This window comes from Pteropus alecto, unplaced genomic scaffold (genome assembly GCF_000325575.1).
Source record: "Pteropus alecto unplaced genomic scaffold, ASM32557v1 scaffold79, whole genome shotgun sequence".
In the NCBI taxonomy this organism is placed as follows: Eukaryota; Metazoa; Chordata; class Mammalia; order Chiroptera; family Pteropodidae; genus Pteropus; species Pteropus alecto.
Genome location: NW_006494612.1, coordinates 20,010,959 through 20,022,023, shown reverse-complemented (window position 1 = coordinate 20,022,023; position 11,065 = coordinate 20,010,959). Strand labels below are relative to the sequence as shown.

At 38.1% G+C, this 11,065-nt stretch overlaps 1 protein-coding gene across 1 annotated transcript in view; it reads left to right on the top strand.

The window, feature by feature from the left end:
- Positions 1 to 11,065, top strand: part of SAMD3 (sterile alpha motif domain containing 3) — a 33,026-nt gene that overhangs the window by 4,734 nt on the left and 17,227 nt on the right. Inside the window, exons 4-5 of the mRNA XM_006926164.1 lie at positions 8,997 to 9,182; positions 9,429 to 9,513. Coding sequence (XP_006926226.1) covers positions 8,997 to 9,182; positions 9,429 to 9,513 — 271 coding nt within the window. The remainder of the gene's footprint in view (positions 1 to 8,996; positions 9,183 to 9,428; positions 9,514 to 11,065) is intronic.

The window sequence follows — 11,065 nt, the reverse complement described above, 5'->3', positions numbered from 1 at the left end:
AAAACAAAGTATATGTATATAGGGTTCTTCGGTACTATCTGTGGTTTCAGACATCCACTAGGACTCTTGGAATGTATCCTCTACAGGTAAGAGGGGAGACTATTGTATTCCTACACTGGATTTAAATGGTATAACATTTCAATATATGGACACCATTGGAACAAAGGAAAACCACAGACCTAGACACCAGCCTCAGCAATGTGGTGTTCAGACAGCCCCGAAGGCGATTATAAGTAAGATGTGGTGCCACCTAGCTGTGTGGTTCATGCATCACTCTTGATATATATTGTTTTCAGCCACTGATGAGCAAATGTTTTCCTTAAATGTACTGCCATTGAAAGGAGAGATGCCAGCTTGAATAGGAGAGTAATTGGGTACTAAACAAGTCAGCGTGTGGTCCTTTATAGTTTTCACAAACCCTTTTCATTGTCACCCCACTTAGGCTACAAAGCAGTCCTGCAAAGTGGGCATTCTCTCTCTTTTTTGTAAATGAGGAAAACTGAGACTTAGGTTAAGGGGCTTCTCTCTAGTTTCCCCAAATGAGTCATACTCACTTCTGCACAGGATCCACCATTGTCAGAGTGGAGCTCAGGGGTCTAAGGGCATCTGCCTCAGTCTCCTGACATCAGGCCCCTTTCCCAGGAGAGCAGGGAAAAGCTAGCTGCACCTTTGATCAGCAGCTCTGGCAAAACAGCTTGGGCTCTGGGCTGTTTTCTCTGTTCTCTTTCCTCTTCACCACCTTCAACCTTACACACCCACCACTAATCAGTCATAAAGGCCCCAGATCCTCAAGAACTCCTAACATTAGGGCTCATTTTCACCCATGCCTTTGACTCCTGTTTGACATTCTCACCTGCAAAATGGGAATAATAACAATAACACTTTCCTCATGGGGATTTTGTGAGCATTAAAAATAGATAATGCCCGCCGAGTGCTAGCTCAGCAGAAGCAGATGAAAGGCACTCAGTGTAGACAGCACTGCTCCAGGTAATACTCCCTTTCCTTAGGACTTCTTTCCTTTTCGTACTTGCTGCTGTGAAGGTTAAAAAAATAATAATGTTTTTTTCTCCTACCTTCTAAGTTCTTCTAGCTGGGCTAATAATCAAATTAACAGAGACAGATTAACAGGAGAAAATCAAAATTTTGATACATGTGCATGGGTAGTTCACATAGCATGAAAATTCCAAAGACAGTGTGGCAACTTTGGGTATATAAGACATTCTTGGACAAAGGAGAAAGAAGGTAGGGAATGGGGATTTAGATTTCAGAAGTGAGAATGGGCAATTTACAGGTGGTTGAGGAAGAGCTGGAACATACTCGGCAGGGAAATTCTTGCTGGGCAGCTCAGAAACAATGGGACACAGCCCGGGGTGTGGGTGGGGCTGGGGGATGCTATCTAGCTAACAGGCTTGGAGTCTTCCTGACTAATGCTGGGGTGAAGATTCTTAAAGTGATTAAGTCAAAGCTTCCTTCCTAAGGCAGGTTCTTCTCTCAGACTCTCTTTGGCGGGAAAGAGGGTGGGGTGTTCTTTCTAAATTTTGTTTCTTAATAAATAGCCTAAAATCAGTATCCAAAAAAAACAGCTTCAGAGGGGCAAAATTTTGGTTCCCTTCAATGCCAGTGAAAGATAAAGGTGAAACCTATTCATGTAAGTCTTTCCTCTTTTCTAAGCCCATTGATGATATTCATTCCTTATTGTCCTGAGATACTGGCAGGGCAGGATTATTATTCCCGATTTTTCACATGTCTGATCAAAGGAGCAACCCTGTCTTCATGGTGTTTCTCATTCTTCATAGCACCTGGCAAGAGAGAGAAAAAGTTAGGACTGGCTTAGAAAATGTAGAGAAATTGTAGGGTTTGGAAACCAGAGCTGATATTGCCGTATCTTTCTAATCACAGAGTCTCTCCTAACCTATTTGACCACTTGTTGCCCATCTCTATTCACAAGAGCTAGAGATGTCCAAAAAGGAACTCGTGGCCTCTGCCTTTGTATATATATTTGGGTATAAGAACTACAATGCACTCTAACTTAAGACAAGGGGAGTTTATTGTAATAAAAGCATTTCATAGACTCCAAGGGCAAAACCTGGAGGAACTGGTGCTGGAAAGCCAGGGGAGCAGCTGTCCATCCTCTCGTGGAGCCACGTGATAGCCATTTCAGTCTCTCTTCTGCTTCCCTCCTCTGCCTCATTTTCTTGCTTTTCCCTAAGAGGACAGATTTATCTTACTACTCAGGGCTGCTCTGGTCTCCATAGACTGACTGGCATATGACTGACTTGCCATAGTATTGACTCCAAAGCAAATTCTCCCTGGAAACATCTCAGGTTGTCCCAGCCAACTGACTCAGTATCTGGAGAAATGAAATGAATTGCCCATCATGGACCAGGTGCCCTTTCTGTGCAATCAACTGCCTGTGGGGAGGGGCAGATAAGCACAAGGCAGTGGTACCTATTTTAAATATTTTCCCTCTGGTCCAGAGCTATAGAATGAGGATAAGGCAGAAGATTCATTCCCTTTCTAGGACCTATCTCAGAAAGTGGTGCTGTCATCCAGCCATAGAAGCTGAAATCATTGCAGCCACCCTGACCTCTTTCTCCTGCCCTCTGCCTAGGGCATTATTCATTCAGCAGGTTTTGGTCAAGGGCCTTTTGCGTGGCATTTGTGTCAGGCTGTGTTGTTTCTTTCCTTTACCTACTTGCTCATCTTTGAAGATTCTGTTCAAAATCTCTATTTCCGAAGCCCCTCTGTTGACATTCTAGGCTAGCCAAGGACCCCTGTCTTCTATGAGTAGTGTCTTTGCTTTACTTGTAAAACTAGATAATGAAATTAATAACTTTAAAGTCTGTAGTCCTTGATTAGATTAGAGGTAGCTCAAGGACAAATACCGAGTGTTTTGTTTGGTTTGGTTTGGTTTTTATCATTGTAAGCACAGCATTCGGCATAGTTCCTGCCACACAGAAACTAAATAGAAATTTTAAAAATTGAACGAAGAATATGTGATTCAATGAACAACTGAATATATTTTCATGGGACATGATAAATATTTTAATAGCATTAATTTCTCTTTAGACATTTTGACACAATTCATACTAAATATACTAACTTTTTAAAAAATTTATTTATTTATTTCAATTTGTTTCAAGTATACAGTACATTTGTTAGACATTTATATAGTTTATAAAATGATCCCCCTAATTGCTCCTTTTCTCCTCTGGTTTTCACCTAGCCAATACATTACTGCTCACTGCATTCCCTGTGCCGTGTTCCCCATCCCTATGACCATCAATCAACTACTAATTTGTACTTCTTTAACCTTTCACCCCATTCTCCCATCCCCCAACTCCACCCCCTCTGTCTGTCACCAAATTGTCCACTATATTTGTGAGTCTGGTTTTGATTAGTTTGTTCTTTTTGTTCCTTAGATTCCGCATATAAGTGAAATCAATGGTATTTATATTTCTCTGTCTGACTTATTTTACTCAGCATAATAACTCTAGGTCCATCCATGTCGTTGCAAATAGTAAGATTTCATTTTCTTTAATGGCTGAGTAATATTCCATCATATATATGAACCATAACTTCTGCTGATGGGCATTTAGGTTGCTTCCATATCTTGGCTATTGTAAATTGTGCTACCATGAATATTAAGGTTATGCTAACTTTTAAAACAGAATTAAACTCCAGGAATTTATGTCACTCACACAATTTTCTTTTCTAAAATTTCTACTTGGTTCTTTTTAATAATTTCTATTTCTCTGCTAAAATTTCCTATTACTTCAGTCAATCTAACATATTATCCTTTAAGTCACTGAACATTATTACAATAGCTGCTTTAAAATCCTTGCCAACATCTGGATAATCTCAACATCATACTCTGTTAATTGCTTTACTCCTGAGAATGCGTCACATGTTTCTTTTTTTTTTTTTATGTTATATAATTTTGGATTGTATATCAGACATTGTGAATGTTACAGTGGAGACTCTTGATTCTTTCTTATTCTCCCAGAGACTGTTATTACTTTGTGTAAGTGAGCAACCAAATTTGTTGTACTCAAACCAAAAACTCTCGGGTATCAGCTTAAATCTAAGTTTAGTTTTTTTTTTTTAATTTTTAATTAGGTTATGCATATATGTGGTTCAAGATCAACCAGAGATTTGGATAGTTTATACACAGAATTTTTAGTCTCCCCTCATTAACTCTCTCCTTTCTGAGATTCTCCACTCCCTTCTCAGAAATGCCATTCCCCCAAACTCTGTCTACTAATTCTGTAGTCCATAAAGTCTGCAGGTTTTCTAATAGAGTTTTAACAGCACTGCTTGAGGTCTGCCTTAGGCTAAAAGTTATAAAAAGGGGAACTCCCTCCTTGTCTTCCTTTTCTTTTAAGTGTAGAGTCCTCTTCAGAATCTGCTTACTATTTTCCACCTTCCAGTGTTTTCAGTTTACAAATAAATAAATATAAATTATATATATATGTAGATATATGTTTTGTCCAATGCTTATGGTTATCATTTATGGGTTAGTTGGTAGTTGGGCCAGTGTGAGCTAATTAGTCCATGCTACTAGACGGTTGAAGTAGTCTACATTTCAGTGGTGAGTGCCTGGATTAGTGTAGTGCCATGAACCATGGGAAAAAGTAGGCAAATACAAGAGATAAGATGTAAAGAAATTTTCGTGACACCTAGATATTGAGGAATTAAGATAAAAAGGACATCACAGTGTTAAGCATGAGTTGCTAAGAAAAGAGGTATGCTAAACGAAACACAGAAGTTGGAATGGTATCTTAGCCAGCTTGAGCTGCCATAACAAAATACCACTGAGTGACTTAAATAACAGAAATTTATTTCTCAGAGTTCTGGAAGCTGAAAAGCCCAAGATTAAGGTGCCAGCCAACTCAGTTTCTTGTGAGAGCTCTCTTCCTGGCTTGTAAATGGTCACCTTGTGATGTGGCTTCACACGGCAGAGAAAAGAGAGTGAGTTCTCTGATATCTCTTCTTATAAGGATACAAATCTTATCATACTGTGGCTTCATTTAACCTTGATTATTCCCATAAAGGCCCTGTCTTCTAATACAGCCACATTAGGGATTAGGGCTTCAACATATGAATTTTCTGAGCAGGGAGACACTAAAGTCTATAGCACATAGAAAACTAGTTTAAAATAGAAAAGATTATTAATTATTTTAGATGTGTTGTACATGAGATGAACAGTGTACAAGTTATTGGAGATCTGGGATGGAGCATGCAAAAGAGATTATTGATGATAGATTTATAATCCTTTAACACAGAGCTTGGAGCTGAGGCCATGGAGATGGATGAGTTCTCTGAAGGAGAAAGCACTGATCATACTGAAGATTAAAAAGACAAGGATGGAGACTTGCATAAACTCACAGAAAGTGAAGGGAGAATAAGTCAGTAAATAAAATAAGCAAGCTGTTGAAGAGATAGGAAAAGAGTCAAGAAAATAGAAGAGTGTCAAGGAAGATGAGAAAGAGTAGAGGGCTGTGAAGAAGTGGTCAATGGTGTTAAAAAGTTAGAAAAGTCTTGAAATAGGCCATTGATAAAAGGGCCTGGATTTGTGAATTAGGAAACCAGTACTGACCTTTTAGGAAGCAGTACTCAGTAAAGCGATTTGAAGAAATTAAGGTAGAAGACGTTAAGGAAAAGCAGGATGAGAGTGATATAAGGACCATATTTGGAACATAAATGGTGAGTTAGATTACCAGAGCCTTGAATGCAATGAGCAACCACTGAAATGTTCAAAACATTACCCAGAGCAAAATGAATTCAAAATGAGTGCTCAAGTAACTAATCCTTTCAGCTGATTGTGTTTATTTTTTCCACAAAAGTCACTGTGTACCAACTCTACTAAGCTAGGTTATAGCAAAACAAATAGTCCTTGTCCTCATGTAACATCTGTGTCTCTTCCGTTTCCTGCTAAGGCTCAACTTCTGTCTTCTGGGCATTGAGATTTTCCCTTAGCTGGAGCTCAACTAGAACTATTGTTTTTTGTTTGTTTGTTTTGTTTTTAATACAAACTTATTGTTACAGTTTTTTTATTTTTAAAATTTTAATTGAGATATAATTGACATATAACATTAGTTTCAGGTATACGACAAAGTAATTTAATATTTGTATATATTGTGAAATGATCACTACAATAAGTCTAGTTAACATCTGTCACCATATATAGTTACAACTTTTTTTCTTCTAATGAGAACTTTTAAGATCTGTTTTAATAGACCTGTTCTTGATAGGACCATCTTCTTTACTCTTGGTTAACCACATCAGACCATACTATCTGCTCCTTAGGAGCAGAAGAATAATTCAATGATTTTTCATGCTTATTAAAGTTAGACAAAATTTTAGAGTTAATTAACTTTTTCATGAGACTCCCCATTTCGTAATTTTTTAGAAAAGTAGTGCATAATGCAATAATGATACTGCCAATTATCAAATGTGTCAGCTTAACTTTATCATGTTTTATTATCATAAATGTAAACTCTACACATAAAATGACTGTTTAGTGCAGTTAGAATGATTCAGTTAGACTGCCATCAATCCTCAGCATTAGCATGTTTAAAAGCTCTTACTGTGTACCCAGGGTTGAGATCCATTGCATTAGAGATGTGTTGTTTTGTTGTGGTATTTTGCTGAAGAACACTGCCTCTGAGGTGGGCACAGAGATATCAGTGTCTTCTTCATTTGCAAGTGCTTTCTTCTCCCTGCACTTACTTTAAACCGACTTCTACTGGTGTTCTGCCAATAGAACTCTACTTAATAAACATATTATAAATAATCTTAACCTCATAAAAAGATTATAAAAATCATAAAAATATTTTTTAATCCAATGCAAACATCATTTTATGGGTAGCAAACAATTGTGCCTGCTAAGTACTTGCAGTTAGAATGTATTTTTAATTTCTGATGAGTCCCTTTTCTTGTGTAATACTAGTTTTGACTTGTTCTCATTTGGCATAGCTTGGATTCTAGTCTCTTCCAAAATACCTTATAAAATTGTTTTAATGTAAAGAAAAGGAAAATGTTAAGCCTCTCATTTTGTCTAATGACTCTATTAGGAGCAAGATGGAATATCTGGCTTAGAAAGAGTCTGTGTGTGTCTAGATACATTCTGGCATTTGCCAGAAATAATGTCATGCTATATAGTCCCTACTCTGGTTTTGAAGAAAAGAGACATATGGAAGACATATGTTGAACAAGAAGGTAAAAATTGTACCAAGCCCTATTTTACAGCATCAGAATATTGAAGTTATCTACTGACGTGATACTAAATATGAGACGGCAACCTCAAAAGTCTGAAGGGGTCATGCCACTAACTTCACTACTTGGAAACCCTGCACTAAAATGCTGTACTGAAACCAAGTTTAACACCAGCAGTTACATCACCTTTTAAAAACCCTGGGAAGGCACAAAATATGGGGGAAAAAACAAAACAAAACAAATCTTGTCATTACTTTACACCCTTGGTCTGAGTAAATAAGAGAGATCATGGGAGAAAGAAACAAGCTAACGCAATGGGAATGGAAATAGGGATTGTAAAAGAGTAATTGCCATATGGTAGACCCCAATAAACAGGGATTGAATGAATGAAATGAGAAAGAAACATATTGGAAAATGATTTGGGCTGAAGCACAGATTTCATCTGGGAATTGCCTGGGAATTGGCTCTATTAATCAAGTGTTAAATTATCAATGTGCTTATTTTAGTGAGGGTATATTTTTATCACTGATACAGTGACTACCAAAGGGGGGAAAAAGAAGAGAGCTTATCAGAGAAAGAGAGGCGAGTGCTTTCTCTTTTCTGTTTCCTATGTTTTATTGCACATCATGCATTCTTATAAGATATGACCTAAAATTCTAAAGGAACCTGACCTTTCAAAACTCATCTGAATTTTGTTAGGACTACTAAGGATTCCATGGTTGTGCCAGAAAGTTAACCTACTTAGGCTAATTTAGGAAATCTTTCTGTTTTTTTTTTTGTCTTCTATTTTGCATTTATTCCTTCACTTTCATTCCAGTCAAGCCTGTTAGTTAAGTATATGGAAAGCCTCTAGTGCCTCTGGGCAACTGTTGCTTGGAAATTTTACTATCGAGTCTTTTTTTTACACACTTAATGATCAGTCACTAACTTTAAGGTTTTAAAGTGGTTCTGATAATTTTATAAATGGCCTTATTGAGGTATAACATAAAATTAACATAACATAACATTTACCTGTTTCAAGTATATAGCTCAGTTAATTTTAGCAAATTTATATGTTTGTACACCATGGTCACAACTCATTTTGGAACATATCCCCCTCAAAAATTCCCTGTGCCCTTCTGCATGCAGTCAATCTTCTCCCCCACCTCCAGCCCCAGGCAACTACCGATCTCTTTCTGTAGCTATGGTTTTCTGCAGCGTTTGGTAGAAACTTCATCTGAATGAAATCGGAGTATCTGATACTTATTTTTAGTTTAGAAACAAAGTTTACCTATTAAAATAGCCAAACCAACTAAATTAAATGGATCGTGTATTTCACTATAAACAGCAGCAGAATAAATTAATTAGAAGTATTTTCTTAATCAGGTGCTATGACTTTATTGTATGTCTCATTTGCTTTGCTGAATTGCAACTTCTTCTCTTTTTGCTTCATATGTTGTTCAGTTTTGAACAACATATTATTTCTTCAAGATATATGGATTAATATTCTTTTAAACTTCAGGCTTTATTCTAAAGTCTATATTATTATGACATTTCCCCCACCCCCTGCCACCCCAAGAACAAGTATTTATGTGTGTACAAAGGAAAAGAAAACAGAGATACCTAATGAGCCTTCAAATATTCACTGATAGATGAACGGATGGAAGAGGGATTGATGACTTTCATATATGTAGGTCTTAGGAAAGTGGTTTATAACATAATTTCTCAGGATGTAGAAAATTAATAAGTTGCATGTATTTACAATAGAATTTCACTCTGCATGTATTTTTATTTAACAGAAGGAATGTGAAACATGTGCTAGCAAGGAATAAAGCATCACACTGGACGAAGTCCTATGTTTTACCAGAGTTTCCCTATGATGTCAAGAGCATGCTAGCGGAACAGAAGTGTCCCGATCATAGCGTGAGGATAAGGATCATTGAGTTTCTCCAGGCCGACATGACTAAGTATCTGGAAGGCTCATTGTGAGTAATAACAGGACTTGCTCCTGTGGGAGAGGGTCTGTTTTCAGAGTAAAATAGAATTCATTTGGAACCAACTCTCTTCGGATTTGGGATGGCATATTGGTAATAAGTCCAACATGGCCCAATAGTTGAATGTCTACACTGTTATCTAGAAAGAGTTGAAGAAAAATGAGTGCAATTTAAACCTTAAAGGAAGGAATGTGAGCTGCTTGATGTGATAAGTGTCCTCCTTGTTGCGCTGACCAGGTATCCCACCACGCAGCAGTATAACGATGTGGTCAACGCCCTCCTGCAGGCCCACCCTTTCCTGGACGAGGATGGCTGTGGCTTTGTAAGTGACCGCATGGTGCCATTTTGTTAATCTCGGCCTATTTTAAAATAATTGCCTTGCATTGTTCAGTAATGTTATGCCTCACCCCAATTTCTTCAGCTTCTCTCTCTCTTTCTCTCTCCTCGATACCTTCTGTGCCTCTCTTTGTGTTTCTCTTCCTTTTTTTTATAGACTTTATATTTTAGAGCAGTTTTAAGTTCAAGGAAATTGAGATGATACAGACATTTCTCCGTATGTATCCTCTGCCCCCCACACATGCATAGTTTCCCCTATTACCAGAACCCCTACCAAGTGGTACAGATTTCTTTTTGTCTAGGACAATCTCTCTGCTCTTTTTGTTTTTCCTGGTATTTACTTTTTGGACAAGTCCAGTGTAGTTGCTGTGTAAGATGGTCCACATTCTGGGTTTGTCTGGATGTTTCTTGATGATTATATTTGGGTTTAAAATGTTGGGCAATGATCTGCTGGGGGTACTGTGGACTCCTTCACGTATCAGATCAGGAGGCCCATAAGTTCAGGGCTGTTTTTTATTGCAGAGTGATTGGAGGAGAGCTGTATTCATGTAGGTCTTTCCACACGCCCTCCAGTGGGAAAACTATGGAGAAGGGGGACGATTAATCAATGACATAAATATTATCTACTGAGGCATCTGAATTAGGAACTCATGATGCCAGGCATGTAGCAACTCGTTGGTTGAGTACTCATGTGAAAAACTGCATTTGATTTGTCTTTTTATTTTTGTTCCTATCAGACAGTTAATAAGGAGAGAAGGGAGAGTCTGGGAAGAAGAAATTGGCAATTTAAAAATGTCCTAGCAGTTGATCGTTATAATACTTCCCAACAGGCCAGCAGATTTAGAAAACCTTCAGAGCTATAGGAAATATGAGAGAAAAAATATATTTGCACTATTTCAAGGCTAAAAAAAATATAAACCATCCATTATTTCTGTGCTGTTGTTAAACAATGATGGTGGAGTCCGGAATCCCAGCCTGTGGGAAGTGATAAAGCATCTCTGACTCACACATTCCCAGGTGCTTAATCAGGGGCAAAACTGTCCCCCAACCTCAACCCACAGTACACCTCACCAGGGCTGTGGAAGGTTTTATGAACAGCACTTTAGTTACAAATAGCTACTTATTTGACTCTCCCAAAACCCACTGAAATGGTCAGGACTGACCTTATTGCTCTCTCACTGTGCTGGGCTTGGTGAGCAAAGCAGACATGAGCCTTGTCTTTGCGTGCTTGTAGCCCAGTGGAAGTAAGACAGAGAAGGAAGGGAGGGAGGAAGGGAGAAAGAATGAAAAGAACAGAAAAGAAAAGCAACAGAAACAGAATATCGTCACATAGATGATGGTACATACCGGTGTGATAAGTGTTGACAAAGAAAGATGAGAGCTGACAATCAAGAGAAAACAGCTGTTAGGGTGGCCATAAGGGAGTGGTGACTGAGCTGAGATCTGGATGGAGGCAGAGCGAGAGTTAGATACCAGCAGGGTGGGGGAGGGATATCTTTGTGTTTGCAACAGTAAATGTTCCACAAATATTTAAAGAG